General features: G+C 33.5%; 2 protein-coding genes and 3 long non-coding RNA genes across 10 annotated transcripts; 2 read left to right on the top strand and 3 right to left on the bottom strand.

The window, feature by feature from the left end:
- Positions 1–2,198: 2,198 nt before the first annotated feature.
- LOC139778428 (F-box/LRR-repeat protein 4-like) lies at positions 2,199–7,283 on the bottom strand. 4 transcript variants are annotated; one of them, XM_071716352.1, is made up of 10 exons: positions 7,123–7,281; positions 6,904–7,056; positions 5,179–5,430; positions 4,973–5,072; positions 4,425–4,881; positions 4,136–4,340; positions 3,903–4,047; positions 3,693–3,713; positions 3,295–3,610; positions 2,199–3,142 (listed from the first exon to the last, which is right to left on the bottom strand). In XM_071716352.1, the coding sequence occupies exons 2-10, from the start codon at positions 6,943–6,945 to the stop codon at positions 2,812–2,814; spliced, it is 1,869 nt and encodes a 622-aa protein (XP_071572453.1). In that variant the 5' UTR covers positions 6,946–7,056; positions 7,123–7,281; the 3' UTR covers positions 2,199–2,811. The 4 variants fall into 4 exon arrangements, with proteins under 4 accessions (XP_071572453.1, XP_071572452.1, XP_071572451.1 ...); XM_071716351.1 differs by having other exon boundaries at positions 3,693–4,047; positions 6,893–7,077; positions 7,123–7,283; XM_071716350.1 differs by having other exon boundaries at positions 3,693–4,047; positions 6,904–7,077; positions 7,123–7,283.
- A 1,294-nt stretch (positions 7,284–8,577) lies between these two features.
- LOC139778432 (uncharacterized) lies at positions 8,578–11,883 on the top strand. Of its 2 annotated transcripts, XR_011719562.1 has the most exons (3): positions 8,593–8,743; positions 8,810–8,973; positions 11,626–11,883. It is a non-coding gene; the product is annotated as an uncharacterized lncRNA (long non-coding RNA). The 2 variants fall into 2 exon arrangements; XR_011719561.1 differs by lacking the exon at positions 11,626–11,883 and having other exon boundaries at positions 8,578–8,743; positions 8,810–9,397.
- Positions 11,884–13,670: 1,787 nt separating this feature from the next.
- On the bottom strand, positions 13,671–14,706 carry LOC139778444 (uncharacterized). Its single transcript, XR_011719566.1, has 3 exons — positions 14,452–14,706; positions 14,242–14,356; positions 13,671–14,148 (listed from the first exon to the last, which is right to left on the bottom strand). It is a non-coding gene; the product is annotated as an uncharacterized lncRNA (long non-coding RNA).
- A 2,131-nt stretch (positions 14,707–16,837) lies between these two features.
- On the bottom strand, positions 16,838–17,555 carry LOC139778420 (uncharacterized). Its single transcript, XR_011719560.1, has 2 exons — positions 17,480–17,555; positions 16,838–17,143 (listed from the first exon to the last, which is right to left on the bottom strand). It is a non-coding gene; the product is annotated as an uncharacterized lncRNA (long non-coding RNA).
- Positions 17,540–19,911, top strand: Atg6 (Beclin-1-like Atg6). Of its 2 annotated transcripts, none has more exons than XM_071716338.1 (5): positions 17,540–17,789; positions 18,321–18,481; positions 18,560–18,972; positions 19,096–19,584; positions 19,694–19,911. In XM_071716338.1, exons 1-5 carry the CDS (start codon positions 17,678–17,680, stop codon positions 19,812–19,814), a joined length of 1,296 nt encoding a protein of 431 aa, XP_071572439.1. In that variant the 5' UTR covers positions 17,540–17,677; the 3' UTR covers positions 19,815–19,911. The 2 variants fall into 2 exon arrangements, with proteins under 2 accessions (XP_071572439.1, XP_071572440.1); XM_071716339.1 differs by having other exon boundaries at positions 17,658–17,793.
- The last annotated feature ends 2 nt before the right edge of the window (positions 19,912–19,913 follow it).

Here is a 19,913-nt window from a genome sequence, read left to right as displayed (position 1 = left end):
GACTCGAAGTGGTCAACTTCTGAATAATATTACAAAAAAACGATACGGTCAATATTGATCAACTTTTGGGATTATTTATGTAAATCATATAAAAGAATTAAGGCACTAAGTTGACTTTCGACAAACAGGAAGTGAATCTCCTTAACACATTCATTGCTATTGTATTTTACCTTTCGATTTACGTTGGATAGATATATTTATATTTAAAATTACAGTAAAATATTTTAATATATGGGGTGATAAGTCCAGGAATCCGGATTTCTCCTTGACATTGCAGGTATAAATTAGTCTAGCATCTGACTTATTCAGCACCTCGACAATAGAATAAGTAATATTGAATTTTAAATTAAATTTAACATATTATTGGGTTGTAAAAAAGAATTTGTGAATGTTATTTAACTGTCGTACGATGATGATCACTAGTGATCAACAATGACATAAATAAGAAATTCAATGTCATAGCGATGAATGTGTTTAGATCATAATATGTACTTATATTATTACATTTCGAATAAAGAGAAATTTCTGATCCCATATAAAATTATTCAACGTGTAACGAAGAATTTTGCATGGATATAATTAACTCCTAATTATCATTTCATACATCTAGGAAAGTTTATGAGAGATTGGATGAAAAGTTGAAAATTATGAGCAAAAAAAATATGAAATAAATTGTAAGCTTTAATAAGAACAATTGACATATACGTCATATACATATATATATATCCCAATGGAAATAATTATCGAGCTTTGACGTTCCTATGAGTATATAGCGAAACAATTCGTAGATCAATGCATGGAAATTTCCTTCCGTTCCTTTTTTTATTGTTTCCTTTTGAAAGAAAGTATTAATTCCGCAAAATCCGATAGCAGAAGTACGTGACATAATAATTATATCAATATGTATTCATAACGTCAAATACATAGTATATACAGAGAGAGGCAATTTGATTGGTGTTTACTCTTCGGCAAAAATTATAAACGCCTACCAATCAGATCCACTTTTTGCAACAGTTGTAGAGCAGCTTAATAAGCACTTTTATAGACAGATTCTTTGGCCCAGCTTCACAAGTGTCGGTTAACTTTTAACCTTAGATTAACTCACTCTTCATCTCCTTCTAACGTCTCCTTTAGAAAGAGACGAAGAGTGAGATAATCTAAAATTAAAAGTTAACCGACACTTGTAAAACTGGGCCTTAATGATTAGTTCTTGCTTTTAGTCTCTTCTTGGATCTAAATAGAAACCAATCGTAATAAAAAACTATTGAATGTTTACTGATGTCCATTTCTATCAATGCCGATTAACTTTAATCTCTAAACTCTTACTTTTAGTCTTTTTCTAGTTCTAACAATTAGAAAAAGGTAAAAAGTAAATTAAACCGAGATTAAAGTCAATCAATATTGGTATAAAATGGCCATGTAGCCATGCTTTTCCGCCGAATGCGACCATTATTGCGTTGCCACTTGCCAGAGGTTCCTCTCTGGCGACGCCTATAAATCTCATAGGAGAAATAGGGGGATTGGTAGCAACTGACAATTCATACTTTTATAGTCAGAGCAGAGAGAAGCCTTCTCTCTGGTCAAAGGTAGAGACCCTCTAGTCAAAGGTAGTAAATGCTTGGACACGTGCTGGTTAGAACGTGCCTGGGCGTGCATTCATCTAAATGTTCATGCATCATGTCCGACTGCGTCATCCTGAAGTAACGTGATGTGATTTTGTAATATAGATTACAAGAGATCTTGAGCCGCGACATGTTTTACCTGATTACCTAAATTTCTCGATACTCTACCAAATTTTGCGGTTTTTGGGAACAATATTTTAGGAGTATAAGCCAATGTGAACTCTCGTCTAATTTATCTTGCCAATTTTTCAGACTCTGGGTGTTTTGCTGTTTAAATTTTGAAATTGCTACAGTTATCAAGTGCCACCTATCGCTTGACTCTTTTTATTCTTTGTTCATATTTTTTTGAGCTTAGATTTCAACGACACTAGTTTTTGCAAAATAAAAATTCTCATACTTTCCAAACTTTGAAAAACTGACAAAGCATCAAGCAGTATAAGAAAAAATAAGAAATAAAATAAAAGGTGATGCTAAAACTAAAATTCCAAAATTGTTTATCATAAACTCTCTTTTTTGTTATTCGTACTAAGATTGATATACTAATTCAATACATAAAACACATCATACATGCCCATAGTTAATGCAATTTTTGTATTTTAATATTTATACATCCAGTATACATTTTAATTAAATGAAAAAGAGATAGCGACATTGATTACTCCAAATGCATTTTATATTTCACGAAATGCCTGCACTTGAAACGAAATACCTCCTCATTTAATGCACGTATTAAATACATAATCGCAACTTATTCATATAGAAGAATTGAGACAATGCGATATAGCAATCCTTTCAATCACAAGTAATCCATTTCTAAATAAATTTTTGGAAGAGACATGTAGTTGCGAAAAAAATATCAAGAATTTACTGATAATATTATTAATATAGCTTTTGCAATATTTCGCCGAAATATTCCAAGCAAAAAATGTCACCATCGCATTAAAAAAGTCAAATTATGAAAAAGATAAGAAAGATAAAACTGTTTGAAAATAACAAAATTATAAATAAATATAATCAAATATTTTGTTTTCATTAGACATTAACTTCTTTTACAACCTAATTTACCACATAATTTTTGCAAAGTAAATTTGTAAGTATAAAAATATAAAAAATAAACATAAGCAAGAAATAGATTGATATATGTCCTAAACTATAGTAAACTTATAGTAAACAAAAACTATTCAAATTATCAGTCTATAGGCGTAAAGTCGTATGTGTAGACGGACACATGCGGATATCTTTTTTTCCATCGATTAACCAATCGATCGCTTATATGACAGCGTATGAGATAAAACTCTTGCAGTTTAGGACATTGTTCGAAAATAACGAAATAATTATCAGGTGTATGAAATCTCAGACTCCGAAAATATAACTTCTTCAGGTTTCTGCACTGCGCTAGTAATTCCAATCCGTGATCAGTGAGATTACCCTGGTGCAAATAAACTTCTTGCAAGTTTTGCAAGTTTTGATAAGAGGAAAGTAATTTAAATAAGCTATCATAAGTAAATGGGTATTCGTATCTGTAACAAAAATTATATAATTATCACAACACTTCAATTTCAAAGAGAAAATTCATGCTCCTTTTTCAACATGCTCGCAAGAGAAGCAAACAAATTTCAATAAAGAATACAATAATATGTATTTTAAAAGAAAATGTAGCACACACACTTACAGATAAAGGTGCACTTTCCGTAAATTCTTACAGTTTGTGAGGGCACTAATACCCTGAGGTGTAAGATAACTTGCAGATGAATTTATTATTTCCAAGTTATGACACAAATTTCCCAAATCTATTGGAACTGCGTCTAATAAAATACCCGTTGAGTACCAATGTAACTCACGCATCCGTTGATTTCTTTGCAGTATTTTGCTGAGACGTTCAGTTCTTATATCCGTATTACGAAGATCTAAACACTCCAAACCATTTAACCTCTCGAGATACGAAAATCCTTCGTCGTCTATGAGAGGACAATTATTTAGATCCAATTCTAAAAAAAAAAGAACATGTTTTGGATATATGCAATTTACCCGTAATATTGACAATCATACATATACAATATACATACGTACCTTTCAAATTTTTGCATATCTCTGAAATTTTAAGTAGAGTACAACTGTTAACAGATTCGCTGCATTTACTTAATCTTAAGTGCGTTAAACGCATTCCGCAATTATCAAGAAAGATTACAAAATCCTCAACATAAAAGATGCTTTCTGTAAGATCTAACTGTCGCAAATATTTACATCTAGATGAAAAGTAACAAAATATATCGCCCATACGTTTGTCCGATACAACAATACGTATACTCAAACGTGTATAGAGTTCAGGGTCCCGTATTAAATTATTGAAGCGCTTATCTACATAACTCATGCGGAATAACGACATAAATTCCAAGTTTTTTAATATCATTAGTAGTACTTCATCCTACAAAGATAAAATATAAAACTTCAATACACGAGATGGCATTGCAATAAATATTATAATGAGAAATAGACTTCTTGGAATACTTTACAGGGAGCGCAGACAAACTGCAAAGTGATAGCTCCTTGGATTCATCCGAAGAGAGTTTCAAACCCTTGTCATAATTTGAATTACTTTTTAATAAATTATGACGCGAGTTTTTCTCTCCATTAGGTTGCAGGTAAGCAGGAATTACCTCCTGAGGTACTTCTTTGTGCCTCATATTATTCTTATAAGAAGTCTTCCTTCGTATATCGCTGCAAACATTGGAACAAATTAATATTTATTATTAAAAGAATAAAAAATATTGAAAAAATACTTATTATCTTCGATTATAATACCTTTTACAAATAACACAATATTCTGAGAAACTTTCTTGCAGATGAACTATATCCAAGTGTGCACTTTTTAAATCTGCCGTTAAATTATAAACATCGTCATGGCATGGAGAGTACATGAAGTTAATTCTTTTTAACACATTTGTTAAACTCTCATTAGCATTTTTAGAAAGAATCAATTCTGATGTACCGATAAGCATCACAGCATCTATCTTTGTGTAAGTTTTAGGCAAACTCTCCTTAAATACTAGTCTGAGCATTTTGGTTTTAAAGTTACACGGATGCGACAACGGTGGAGAAAATAATCTTGATGTCGGGGGTACAATATGAGACGATTCATCCCACAATTTAAACCACTTATTATTAGAATCTTGAGCCCAAATTTGCATTACGCTTCCAGGATTATATATTTCGTAAATACAGACTCTGATTGGATATACAGCTTCATGAAACTCGATATCTTCAAAATAGAAAATATAATTATACTTTCTTCTCAACAAAAGCGAATCTTTTTTAACAATATCTTATTTGTTAATTCAAATATTACATACCAATATATCCCTTTTTGAACGCCAAATTCCTCCAACATATAAAATGAAAAGCAATTGTTTTGTCTTGCCATGGAGATATTGAGATATCTGTAATATGGCTCTGTAATGAAAAGTTGAAAAGTGTTAAATTCTACAAACTCTTGAAAGTTTAAATTCCAATTACTTTTTACGGGACAATAATGTATAATACCAGGAAATATACATACCACCATTTTTTCAGAAAAATATGGTAAATGAAATAGTTGTCCATAGTTTGGAAATTTAGGTGGCCCAATTATGTCAGGGGCAGTGTGATATATGCTAAGATTCTCGTTGTTCACGGCAACAAATCTCTTCTTCACAAATTGATAGATGAAGTCAACACTATCCTCTTCTTCTACTGATAGTCTGCCGACATAGGGATATCGACTACAGCTCTCGCAATATAAAGGTTGATAATGGGATGTCATACTTTCTCTCTGAAAGAAGACAAATAATATGGAGAATAATATAATCCTTGCTTTTGTAGTATATGCTAAAATGCATTGTAATATCATGGAATTTTTAATTAAAGCGGTAAGATTATATAATTAGATTAGATTATATAATCTAAATTTATGCATTCACCTGCTTGCATTCACATGGCTAGTACTGACATTATTATTACATAGTCTGCATGTATATTATTATTAAATATTAAATAATTGATTATTCTAAAGAAAATTACAGTTTTATAATATAGAAAAATGTTTTTTTTATAAATCTGAAATATCGCGAGCTCTGTGTTCTTCTACCAGCACGCGTGGTACACGTGCACGAGCACAAAGAAAAAGACAAAAGAATTACAAAATTTAGATTGCTCAAATTCGCCACAATCAAGTAGGTACGCTTAATTTCTAAGTAAGGTCCATTCTACAATAGTCATATGTAAGAGTAGATGTAAAACGTAAGCACTGTAAGCAGTAAGCTATTGACTAATAAAATTTTTACAATCCAGGAATAATTGAATGTAGTTGGTCAACTTTTACTGCTTACGTCTTATCGAATACTCTTACGTCTATGTAGAACTTAAGGGGTAACGCCACTCTAGAATTTTCAAAAAATCAATTTTTTTGCTTAAACGATACTTTAAGGTCTTAGAAATAAGGTACACTTGGTTTCAAAGCTCGGAAAAATCTTTGTTATCCCTTTTTCGTAATCCGTCTGCCGGCGCGGAATGCATCTGTGAATGTTAACTGAAACTCTTTAAACTCGTTTTTCTCGAAATCGCTTTTTTAAAATCAGGCGGAATCAGAACTCGAACATCTTTTATCCGATTGACTTGAAATTTTGAGTGAAACTTTACAATAACAGTATCTTTAGAAGTACCTATGGATTTTGCGATAAGTTGAACAAAACTTTTTTTATAAACAATTTTGTGCGAAATTTTTTAGCGAAAAATGAAACATTTTTTTCCAACATGCACCATTCTTACAAAAAATGATATTTCGCAATTCCCATAGGTACTTCTATAGAAAATCTTATATATTTTTCAAAAATCTTTGAATTTTTGTTCCAACTCAGAAATTATAGGAGCTTTGATTCCGCCCGTTGGACGACTTCCGCAAAAAGGAACTTTGGATCAATGACTCTGGCGCCGCCATTTTGTTAATAAAAAATTAATAAAAATTTTTTTTTATAAACAAATTAGTATATAGTGTTCGCTTAGAATAACAATAATCAAACAAAGGGCTTGCGAACCAGCAGGATGTTTATGCTATCGTGTATATATATTTCGAAAAATGACACAAACGTTTCGGCCATAACTGTGGCCTTCTTCAGTGTAATAAATAAATAGTCGTTAAAATTTAAAACATACCCCCCTACAGTAATAAAAACGCCCTTCGCTTACAAAATCAGATTATAAATCCCCTTACAACAATTCAAACGCCATTCGCTTACATCGTCCTTACAATTGTCGTCTCACGTCCGATAACGGCTCGTCGACGTAACATCGTGTCTGGTTATTAATACGAGCCTTCCCTGAGTCGATCGAGAAAGAATACGTCTCTAATTTGTCCACACATTGCGTTGGTAAGGAGGGACTGAGGTTGAAAATCCTTATCCTTAGAAGTGAAATGAAATATCTAATTTGAAGTTGAATTCAACGTATACACTCAATTCTTAAGTACCTTCAACCGTAGAAACGCTCCTCGAGAGACCCATGTTTGGCTGTGTTCGGTCAGATGTCAAATGCGAGAGTCAGAGCATTATCGAGAGGAACATGTGGAGGGGACTGCGTATGGTAGGGGAACGAAACCTTGGTGGGAATCAGCAAGGCGGGAGAGCGTTAAGAATCGGGAGATACGCTTCTGGCAATAATTCCGTGTCACTATGTTTATTAAGACCCTCACTCTGTCTTTTAATATGCAGCATTTCAGAGATAAGACGTTTATTATATATGGGTTCATTATCTAAGATTTTTACTCCTTCCCAATCTAATCTGTGATCCGTTTTGAGGCGATGTTCGGTAATGACTGAAGGAGATCCGCTTCTCTTCATAATGTCGGATTTATGCAATCCGACTGATTCTCAACTCGACATATTTTTCGTTTAATAACAAATTCTACAAACAAATTTTTGGCAGTCCAATGGGCTCTCCCCTATCACCGATAGCGGCGGACATGGTCATGTGTGACCTAGAGCAGGTTGCAATCTCACAACTCAATTACGTTCCACAATTTTATTTTCGATATGTTGATGACATTGCAATGGATGCCCCATGTAATGAGATCGAGAATACATTGGAGATCTTTAACTCCTTGCATGAACGGTTGCAATTTACGTGTGAAATCGGACGGGAGGGCAGACTTAATTTCTTGGATGTCACCATTGTAATAGAGGATGAGAGGATTATTTTCGACCATTTCCACAAACCTACTTACTCTGGCAGATATTTAAATTTCAATTCGAACCATCCCCTTTGTCACAAAAGAGGCGTAATATACGGTCTCACAGATAAGATCATCTCTCTGTCCCACCCGCAGTTTCATAAGAAAAATTTAGAAGATACGATTAACATATTACTTAATAACGGATATCCGCTTGGCTTTATTTTTTCTACGATCAGAAGAAGGATTAAATTCCTTGCTCACAATACACAACCTAACAGTCAATCTGTTAAGACTTCGAATTTTACTATTCCGTATATAAAATCTATTTCGGATGGCTTTACAACGTTAGCCAAAAAAATTAATTTCCGCCCGGCTTTCACGATTCCGTTCAAGTTGAACAAGTTTATCACGACGGGTAAGGATATATTAGAAAAATCGGCACACTGTGGAATAGTGTATAAGATAAGTTGTGTTGATTGTGAAACCACTTATGTAGGGCAATCGAAAAGACAGCTTAAAACCAGGATTAAAGAGCATAAATCCGACATTATGAAGAGAAGCGGATCTCCTTCAGTCATTACCGAACATCGCCTCAAAACGGATCACAGATTAGATTGGGAAGGAGTAAAAATCTTAGATAATGAACCCATATATAATAAACGTCTTATCTCTGAAATGCTGCATATTAAAAGACAGAGTGAGGGTCTTAATAAACATAGTGACACGGAATTATTGCCAGAAGCGTATCTCCCGATTCTTAACGCTCTCCCGCCTTGCTGATTCCCACCAAGGTTTCGTTCCCCTACCATACGCAGTCCCCTCCACATGTTCCTCTCGATAATGCTCTGACTCTCGCATTTGACATCTGACCGAACACAGCCAAACATGGGTCTCTCGAGGAGCGTTTCTACGGTTGAAGGTACTTAAGAATTGAGTGTATACGTTGAATTCAACTTCAAATTAGATATTTCATTTCACTTCTAAGGATAAGGATTTTCAACCTCAGTCCCTCCTTACCAACGCAATGTGTGGACAAATTAGAGACGTATTCTTTCTCGATCGACTCAGGGAAGGCTCGTATTAATAACCAGACACGATGTTACGTCGACGAGCCGTTATCGGACGTGAGACGACAATTGTAAGGACGATGTAAGCGAATGGCGTTTGAATTGTTGTAAGGGGATTTATAATCTGATTTTGTAAGCGAAGGGCGTTTTTATTACTGTAGGGGGGTATGTTTTAAATTTTAACGACTATTTATTTATTACACTGAAGAAGGCCACAGTTATGGCCGAAACGTTTGTGTCATTTTTCGAAATATATATACACGATAGCATAAACATCCTGCTGGTTCGCAAGCCCTTTGTTTGATTATTGTTTTTTTTTATACTTTAATATATAGATAATAAATAGAATTAAACCGATTTTCATTTATAATTATTGTATTTCTGAAAAAAATTATCAAAAATTGGCTTTTTTTGGGGACTCTAGAGTGGCGTTACCCCTTAAGATTTTCCGAAATGTATTATTTATCTTACTTAGAATAAAATGTATTTTTGATTTCATTTTCCGATATACGTTGTAGTGTGTTTCACTACGTAGTAGAGTGTTTCACCACGTCGGAGAAGAACATACGGCATACACGTGCTTATTACACGAGCACCAAAAGAAAAAGATTGCAGAATTTAAATTGTTTAGTTTACGTTCTCTACACTTACGCTTCTAAGTGACTAACATTTTTTTAAATGTATTTTTTCACTTATTTAATAAAAATTTTATCTTATTGTTTGATACAGTGATATAACAATCGAACAAAGGATTTTACAGTAAATAATGAGAATTACCGAAAATTTAACTCGGAACTAAACCAAAAAATTAATCAGAATACCTAATTTCTATCGATTTTTATACTTACTGTTTATCAGCGCGACAGATTTAATTTTTTTGTATAAAATAAAAAAATCACGAGAGTGATGAAATGTCGGAACATGTGGTTAGTGAGCCTACACTTCTGTGCGGGTCCACAATCCACATCTTTATTATATACAAGACTGATGCCAACTCCCATGAAATGCATGGTCCTGATGGACCTAAGAAGTGTTACATCCAAACCCATGGATTCAGGTAAATTACTGGAAAGCAAAGAAAAAAATAGCTAGAGGGTGGGGATATGGAAGGACGCAAGCAGATAAATACATATAGGGTGCATTAGTTTACGCAGGGCTGCGTGCAGAAACATCACCCGAGCGCTGAAAATCTATAGTGCACGTAACATATACTGTAGGATTTTTAGCACTTGGGTGATGTTTCTGCACGCAGCCCTACGTAAACAAATGCACCCATAGCGTTTTCTACTTTTGGAAAACTACCTAGAACCATATAACACTAAAACAATTTAAAGAAAAACGTTTTTCTTAAGGGGTTACACCACATTGAAGCTTAAAAAAAGCAGCTATTTTTGAGATTTTTTTTTAGACAATGGTAAAGTAAATAAAAAATCTATAAAAAGGTATTGATTCTACATCTATTTGAGTACATAAAAAATATTTCTAATTTTATTTTTCAAACAAGATGGCGTTGCTGGGGCTAATCCATTGAAGCTTGTTTTTCAGGAACGCCAAATCGGCGTGCAGGATAACTGCAAAGCAGTTGGACCTAGAACAAAAAACCAAAAATTTTTAATTTCTACACAGTATTTACTAAAGAAATATGTAGGGGTTTTAAAAAATATGGTTTTTTGTTAAAATGGTGAACATTTGAAAAAAGAGTGTCATTTTTTACCTAAAAATTTAGTATAAAAATATCCGTAGCAAAGACAATTTTTAATATATCGCAAAACCCCTACACATTTCTTTAGATAATTTAGATAAAAAGAGTCTGTCAAAATTTTAAGTGAATCGGATGAAAATTGTAGAAGTTATGCTGCACGCCGATTTGAAAAATGTAATTTCGAGAAAAACGCGTTTAAAGTTTTACGTAGATATATTTCGTGTATAAAATTAAAATTGAAAAATTACCTTTAGTCTGCTATTCCTGCGCCATATAATTGTCCTTCTATGTCGGCTTCAGCTTTCTCTGCCCCTTTTCTGTCTGATTTTAAGGCTTCGTCCCTTTGTACCTGAAAAGTCAGTCGCTTCGAACTGTTCGGAGCCTACCTGTGGCGCACCGGCGCGCTTCCCTTTAATCGGCTGTACAGTCGTAAATACTTCGAATTTTACATTCCGACAAAAAGGACTTTATTTTTAAGACTGTATACTATCGTTTGAAAAGACAAATGCATCAATTTTACGTCTTTTTTTTAATCAATACATCTTTTAAAGATCTACAAGACGGTAAGTTAGATTATTCCAAATTAAAAAATGTAAATGTTATTTAAAAAAAAGAAAACTTGTTTTTCTGAAGGAGCGAAAAAATTTGCTTTTTTTCAAATTGACGTAAACTGACTAAAAAAAGATACAAGGGTTTTATGAACGTTTTAAAAACCATCCACGTTTTAACAACGTGCAGAGTCTCTCAGACCCTGGTGAGGTAACTGAGGGTTAAGTTTGATCGCTCGTGAAAATTGTAAGCCAATAATATAACTTTAATCGAGTATCTTCAACGTTATAAAAAGAATTGATAAAATAATAATGAATTAAACGAATGCATTTGTTTACATAATTTGAGAAAATTGTGACGCACTATAGAAATTCATAAATTACTAATTAGCGTGAGTAATATTTGCAATATCTATAGTAAGTACCTACTGAATTTATAAATCATTATACTTATATGCTTAATTATTACTAATTTCTGTTTTAGAAACTGTGGCTATATATATAAAAGAGATATCACAAGTAATCCATTTCTAAATAAATTTTGGGAAGAGACATGTAGTTGCGAAAAAAATACCAAGAATTTACTGATGATGTTATTAATATAGCTTTTGCAATATTTCGCCGAACTATTCCAAGCAAAAAATGTCACCATCGCATTAAAAAAGTCAAATTATGAAAAAGGTAAGAAAGATAAAACTGTTCGAAAATAACAAAATTATAAATAAATATAATCAAATATTTTGTTTTTATTAGACATTAACTTCTTTTACAACCACATAATTTTTACAAAGTAAATTTGTAATTATAATTATATGTATTTGTAATTATAATGTAATTGTGTATGTAATGTAATGTAATTATAAAAATAAAAATAAAAATGTAAGTAAGAAGTGGATTGATACATGTCCTAAACTAGTAAAAAAAACTATTCAAATTATTAGCGGTATGTATAGACGGATACATGCGGATATCTTTTCTTCCACTGATTAACCAATTGATCGCTTATATCACAGTATATGAGATAAAACTCTTGCAGTTTAAGACATTGTTTGAAAATAACGGAACAATTATAAGGTATATCAATCTTCATGTCATAAAAATGTAACTTTTTCAAGTTTTTGCACTGCGCTAGTAATTGCAACCTATGATCAGTGAGGACAGTATTAGACAAATAAACTTCTTGCAAGTGTTGATAAAAGGAAAGTAATCTAAATAAGCTGTCATCAGTAACTGGGTATTTGTATCTGTAAAAAAAATCATATAATTAGTACAGTACTTTAATTGCAAAAAGAACATTCATGTAACTTTTTCAACGCACAAATTCCAATAAAGAATACAATATATATTTTAAAAGAAAATGTGGCGCACATACTTACGGAAAAATAAGATTCACTTTTCGTAAATTCTTACAGTTAGTGAGGACACTATAAATACCCTGAGGTATAAGATCACGTGCAGATAATTTTATTGCTTCCAAGTCACGACACAAATTTCCCAACTCTATTGCAACTGCGTCTAATACAATATGCATTGAGACCCAATGTAACTCACGCATCCGTTGATTTTTTTGCAGTATTTTGCAGAGACGTTCAGTTCTTATATTTGTACTATGAAGATTTAAATACTCCAAACCATTTAACCTCTCAAGATACGAAAATCCTTCGTTGTCTATACCATATAACAACCATTTAGGTCCAATTCTAAGAAAAATTTGTATAAGTTATATGCAATTTACACACATTCTTGACAATTATATACATATATATACTTTATGCATAAATATACATACCTTTCAAATTTTTGCATATCTCTGAAATTTTAAGTAGAGTACGACTGTTAATAGACACGCCGCATTTACTTAATCTTAAGTGCGTTAAACGTATTCCGCAATTATCAAGAAAGATTACAAAATCCTCAACATAAAAGATGCTTCTTGTAAGATCTAACTGTCGCAAATATTTACATCTAGATGAAAAGTACCAAAATATATCGCACATATATTTGCAAGATACAATACATCGCATGTTCAAACGTGTATAGAGTTCAAGGTCCCGAATTAAATTATTGAAGCGCTTATCTACATAACTCATGCGGAATAACGTCATGAATTCCAAGTTTTTTAATATCATTAGTAGTACTTCATCCTACAAAGATAAAATATAAAACTTCAATACACGAGATGACATCGCAATAAATATTATGATGAGAAATAGACTTCTTAGAATACTTACAGGGAGCGCAGACAAACTGCAAAGTGATAGCTCCTTGGATTCATCCGAAGAGAGTTTCAAACCCTTGTCATAATTTGAATGACTTTTTGATAAATTATGACGCGAGTTTTTCTCTCCATTAGGTTGCAGGTAGGCAGGAATTACCTCCTGAGGTACTTCTTTGTGCCTCATATTATTCTTATAAGAAGTCTTCCTTCGTATATCGCTGCAAACAACATTGGAACAAATTAATATTTATTATTAAAAGAATAAAAAATATTGAAAAAATACTTATTATCTTCGATTATAATACCTTTTATAAACAACGCAATATTCTGAGAAATTTTCTTGCAGATGAACTATATCCAAGTGTGCACTTTTTAAATCTGCCGTTAAATTATAAACATTGTCATGGCATGGAGAGTACATGGAGTTAATTCTTTTTAACACATTTGTTAAACTCTCATTAGCATTTCTAGAAAGAATCAATTCTGATGTACCGATAAGCATCACAGCATCTATCTTTGTGTAAGTTTCAGGCGAACTATTTTTTTCTTAAATTATTTTGTTCTTAAATACTAGTCTGAGCATTTTGGTTTTAAAGTTACACGGATGCGACAACGGTGGAGAAAATAATCTTGATGTCGGGGGTACATTCTGAGAAGGCTGAGAAGGCTTCCACAATTCATGCCACGACTTATTAGAATCTTGAGCCAAAATTTGAATTACGCTTCCAGGATGATATATTTCGTAAATACAGATTCTGATTGGATATACAGCTTCATGAAACTCAATATCTTTAAAATAGAAAATATAATTATACTCTCTTCTCAACAAAAGCGTATCTCCTTTAACAATATATCTTATTTGTTAATTCAAATATTACATACTAATAATATACTCATTTTCTATCGGCGCCATATTCTTCCATCTTATAAAATCAAGTTCAGAAATTTCTTTGTCTAGCTATGGAGATATTGAGATACCGGCATCTGTAATATATTTCTGTAATAAAAAGTCAAAAAGTGTTAAATACTACAAACTCTTGTAAGTTTAAATTCCAATTACTTTTTACGTATAATACCAGAAAATACACATACCACCATTTTTTTTAAAGAAAGGTGGTAAATGAAATAGTTGTCCATAGTTTAGAAATTTAGGTGGTCCAATTATGTAAGGGGCAGTATCAAATATGCTAATATTATAGTGTTTCTTGGCAACAGATATTTCCTTCACATATTGATAGATGAAGTCAACATTATCCTCCTCTCCTACGGATACTCTACCAACATAGGGATATCGACTACAACTATTGCAGTATAAAAGTGATGAAACATCATATTTTCTCTCTGAAAAAAGAAAAAAAATATGGAGAGTAAAAATTCTTGTTTTGTAGTATATGCTAAAATGTAATGTAATATCATATTTTTATCACATTGTAATATCATATAATTATAGCGATAAGATTATATAATCTAAGTTTATCCTGCTTCCATTCACATTGCTAGTACTGACATTATAATATTGTCTGCATGTATATCATTATTAAATAATTAATTATTTTAAAGAAAATAACAATTTTTTATATTTTTTAAATATAGAAAAATGTTTTTTTTTATTATTAATCTGGGCTGCGTTCCAGAACCACGCTCTTAGCGATATAAGGATGCTCTGTCCTTGTTTAACTTTCTGTGAGTAACAAAGATTAACGACGCGTTAAGAGTGTGGTTCTGGAACGCAGCCCTGAAATGCCGCGAGATCTATGTTCTTCAACCACCACGTGGCACACGTGCACGAGCAACGAGCACAAAAGATAAAACAAAAGTTACAAAATTTAAATTGCTCACATTTGCCATACTTACACTCAATTTCTGAATGACTAAGGTACATTCTATTACAATAGCCGTAAGAGTAAATGTAAGACGTAAGCAGTAAGCAGCTATTGACTAATGGGATTTTTACAATCCAAGAATAATCGATGTAGTTGGTCAATTTTTACTGCTTACGTCTTAACGCATACTTTTACGGCTATTGGAAAATGGGCTTAAGTAGAATGGTAGCATGTTCCACGTGGTAGAAGAACATATACACGCGTGCACGAGCACCAAAGAAAAATAAATTGCAAAATTTAAATTGCTCACGTTCGCTACACTTACGCTTACGCTTCTAACGATAAGTGACTAAACAATTTTTCAAAATGTATTTTTTCATTTATGTAATATATCTTTTATCTCATTGTTTGATACAGGATATTTTATAGTGATCTAACAATAATAAGTCAAACAAGATGACAGAGTGGATAAAGAGGATCACCGGAAATTTAACTCGGAACTGTATCAAAAAATTAATTAGAAAACTAATTTCTATCGATTTTCATACTACTCACTGTCAACTCACTTTATCAACAAGGCAGATTTGATTTTTTCCGTATAAAATAAAAAAATCATAAAAGAGAGAAAAGTTGGAACACGTGGTGAGCGCATACTACTTCTGTGTAAATTCACATCTATATTATATACTAGACTGCGACTCCGACAAAATACATGGTCCTGAAAAGTGTTACATCCTATAGAGATTCAGATAAATTACTGGAGAGCAAAAAAAATACTAGCTAGAGAGTGGAGGCAGAGATGCCAATTTCAAGCCGCTTACTGCAGCAAGCAGCAGCACAACGCACACAAGCGAGCAGCCATGTACGTGTGCGGCGGCTGTGCGCTCGGTGTTTGGCCGGCTTTGAGCGGCCGAAGAGCGCAGATATACATCTGCCGTCTCTTTCTTGCTCGAGCTATCGTCGCCAGCCACGAGAATCGCAAAATCCTATCGTGCTCGACTCGCGCGTCTTACTCGCGTCTTCGCGTGTCCCTTTCCGCACTAGGCGCGAGACATTATCGTGTTTCTTGATTATGTCACAATTAAAACGTAAAAATGATTAATTAAATAAATTTTTTAATTATATTGAAATTTATCCTGTACATATAAGATATAAATTAAATACATTTATAATACATTTATTTAAATACATTTGAACAAATAATTTTCTTCAAATATAATAAGAGCCAGTAAATTTCATTGCAATCTCTGATGTAATAAACTTTTTTAACATATTCATTAAAGACTTATTGTTAGTATAACAACTTTATCTTTTTCTATACATATTCTGAGCATTTTCAAATATTGTTATTCTGGAAACAATATTTGAAAAGGTAAATCCAGCGAGAAATGACCCATCGAATCGATGTCTAATTGACGTCGAAAAGTAACTGAAATATTCATCGATATCGATTAATTTATGGCACAACTTTCGATGACTTTTCGACTCAGAATAAATCGATTTCGACTCGATATTGATTATTATTTCCTCACTGCAAATATGAGCCGATTCACCGTTTTCTAAGGGGGAGGGGAAATCCATATAGACTTGCAATGCAAGTTGCTAGGAGAAGACAGATGAATTGATGAGGGGGATTATTAAAAAATGGGAGAATATCTCTTGGAGATTGAGGAAAGGTTTTCTCAATGTATTTGATTAAATAAGAGGCTTTACTACAGTACAATTTGCAATTAAATATTACATGGTTAAGATTTTGCATTGAGTTGCCGCAAAAGCAGCGTTCGGCTGATGACAAAGAACGAGACCTTCTTTTATATTCATTGTAATCCGTTCCGAAGAAGACTAATTATAAGTACAGTCGAAATGTTACCCATGTGTATTGTTTATTTAATAAAGTGTTTATATTTTTATCCAATATCCTTCTGTTGTTGCTCGTAATTTGGCCGCTTGAACATGCATAGCTGAAATAAATTTAATAAGAGTAAAAGGAACATTATAAACTACCATTTTTTTTCTCGATATAGTTAATAATATAATTATTGTTATGCATTTAAATATTAAATTTAAATATTTTTTCACATTAAAGGTTTTTAATGTGAGACTTTTATAGATAGAAAAGCATATTGCATATAAAAGTGACACAGAGACAGTATAGTTTTTGCATGACATGCTGAGCACAGCGTGCGCTGTCGTGCTAGCACGCTTGGTTATCGGGGTATATATATTATATACCTATGTATATACATATCTATAGCCCGATCCGATCGCAATACAGAACGTTGTCTGTACCGACCTACCGACGTGATGACGATAGTGATGCGACAGCGCCAGCTGATGGTCGCTCGGCAAGGCACCATCAGCTGACCCCCAAGCGTCGCGGGTAGCGGCAGAGCAGACTCAGCAGACGCGTATTCGTTTCGTAAACATTCGTAAATAACGACGCGCACGGACAGGTTGCATGAGCAGGCTCCTCTTCGATAAGCGACATACGCAATATGGTAGACTTAAAGACAAACGTCAGTTTCGCGTGCCAACGGTGTCTGCAGCCGCTGAGACTGGACTCGAGCTTCGACCACCTCGGGGAGCACACGCTGGCCGAACTCTCACGTAGGTAATTTCTATTTTGTACTGGCGACTTTGCGTTCATCACCGATCCGATTGTCCCACTCGGTACCTTCGTGCTGATAACGTTTCTATATACGCACTGGTTGCTCACACGACTAGCATACGACGCGCTAATCTGCATTGGATTTTCTTGTTAATTTTGTAGTGAGCGCGAACCCTATTAATAAATACAGCTAATGCTGTGCATCTGTGTATAAATAATGACTTTTACATAATACATACATATATCTAAACTTTGCATGCTGTGTCATATAGAAAGAAACAATGTTAGCTCTTAATTACTTGTAGTTCGACTATATTAAATGTATTATTTTAAACCATGCTTAAAAGTATAAATTTTATTTTATATGTATACATATATATACATTATTTACACACAGATGCACAGCATTAGCTGCACACTACACTTATTAATAAGGTTCACTAAATATCCAACAATAAATACAAAATGTGATCATTTAATTTACTGCAGTTGGGACCCAAGCAAGTTATATAATTATTATCTTATTGTAGTTCCCATACAGCAGCAAGTTGTTGGAGAATTAGAGCCCCAAAGTGACAGTATAGAACACTTAGTTCCACCATTCAGATTGACTGAGTCAGGAAATGGTACAAATGGATTTATGTTGGTTGGCGATTCCGGTGAAACGGAAAGTTTAAGTCATCACTTAAAGGTATATATACAGAGGTATATTGGGGAATATTTTAAATGTGAAACCTGTGTAGCTACAATCAGATCTGTATTTTCTTAGGTACGAGCAACGTTATTCGATATTCTCAGCAGTAGCAGTTCGGCGGATCATCCACTTTGCGATGAATGTACAGATAGCCTTTTGTTGCTGATGGATCAGCAATTACGAATGACAGAAGGAGAATGGTCAGATTATAATGAGTATCTGAAGAAATTGGAAATTGAGCAACAATATCAGGGACATGAAGATGTGGAGATGGAGAATCTTACAAAGGAATTGCAGGATGTGAAGGCCGAGGAAGAAAGAATGAAAAGGGAGCTGGAAGCATTGAGAAATGAGGAAAAGGCCATTAAGCGTATCATAGAGGATCAGGAGAAAGAAAAGGAAAGATTGCAAAGTGAGGAGGACAGGTATTGGAAAGAATATTCAAAACACAGAAGAGATCTCATGTTAGCTGACGATGAATGTCGCAGGTATATAAAGCATCTCAAAACACATAGTTAGATATTATTTTTTCTCAAGTAAAACAGTAATTGTTTATTAATAGGTATTTTTATTTCTGTTATGTTACGTAAAGTCGAATTTTTTTTCCACAGTCTGGATAATCAACTGGCGTACGCAGCCTTGCAGCTCGAAAGGTTGAAGAAGACGAACGTTTTTAACGCCACATTTCATATCTGGCATTCAGGACACTTTGGAACTATAAATTCATTTCGACTGGGACGACTGCCGAGCGCGCCAGTGGATTGGAGCGAGATAAACGCCGCGTGGGGACAAACGACCCTTTTGCTGGTGGCTCTTGCGCGCAAAATGAATTTAACGTTCAAGCGTTTCCGTTTAGTGCCATTTGGCAATCACAGTTATATCGAGGCTTTGGATCAAAACAAAGAGCTCCCACTATACGGAAGTGGAGGATTTAAATTTTTATGGGACACGAAATTTGACGCAGCTATGGTGGCATTTCTGGATTGTTTGCAACAATTTAAGGAACAAGTGGAGAAAGGAGACAGTGAATTTTGTCTGCCATACAGAATGGATCGAGGCAAAATTGAAGATTCCGCGACGGGCAACTCCTATTCTATAAAGTATATTTGAGTTCACAAATATGGATATCTTTGTCATGACTTAATCTACAAGGTGAAAAAATTTACTTAACCTAAGAAGCTTATCTGATATATCTCTTCTCTTTTTCAGAATACAATTCAATTCAGAAGAACAGTGGACCAAGGCCTTAAAATTCCTACTAACAAATTTGAAATGGGGTCTTGCGTGGGTTAGCTCTCAATTCACGAAGGATGAACTGAATACTAATTGAATGTCAGTCGCCCTGTAATTTTATGTAACTTTAACTGTGCAACTATCATTGCTTGTGTATAAATGCTCTATTTGTAAATAAATGCGGTTGAACAATAGT

Source organism: Temnothorax nylanderi, unplaced genomic scaffold (assembly GCF_030848795.1).
Source record: "Temnothorax nylanderi isolate EJ_2023f unplaced genomic scaffold, tnyl_v1.0 TNYL_tig0183_pilon, whole genome shotgun sequence".
Classification (NCBI taxonomy): Eukaryota; Metazoa; Arthropoda; class Insecta; order Hymenoptera; family Formicidae; genus Temnothorax; species Temnothorax nylanderi.
The sequence above is the reverse complement of the archived record's forward strand: the minus strand, read 5'-3'. Positions and strand labels throughout refer to the sequence as shown.

What these genes read in the sequence shown, in the direction of transcription:
- Atg6 (XM_071716338.1), top strand. Translation starts at nt 17,678, where the DNA reads ATGGTAGACTTAAAGACAAACGTCAGTTTCGCGTGCCAACGGTGTCTG. An exon ending in GTTTAAGTCATCACTTAAAG is followed by an intron (nt 18,482 to 18,559) that starts GTATATATACAG and finishes GTATTTTCTTAG; the next exon opens with GTACGAGCAACGTTATTCGA. An exon ending in GCTGACGATGAATGTCGCAG is followed by an intron (nt 18,973 to 19,095) that starts GTATATAAAGCA and finishes TTTTTTCCACAG; the next exon opens with TCTGGATAATCAACTGGCGT.
- LOC139778428 (XM_071716350.1), bottom strand. Translation starts at nt 6,945, where the DNA reads ATGTTACGTCGACGAGCCGTTATCGGACGTGAGACGACAATT. An exon ending in GATATGCAAAAATTTGAAAG is followed by an intron (nt 3,611 to 3,692) that starts GTACGTATGTAT and finishes TTTTTTTTTTAG; the next exon opens with AATTGGATCTAAATAATTGT. An exon ending in CGGAAAGTGCACCTTTATCT is followed by an intron (nt 3,143 to 3,294) that starts GTAAGTGTGTGT and finishes TTTTTGTTACAG; the next exon opens with ATACGAATACCCATTTACTT.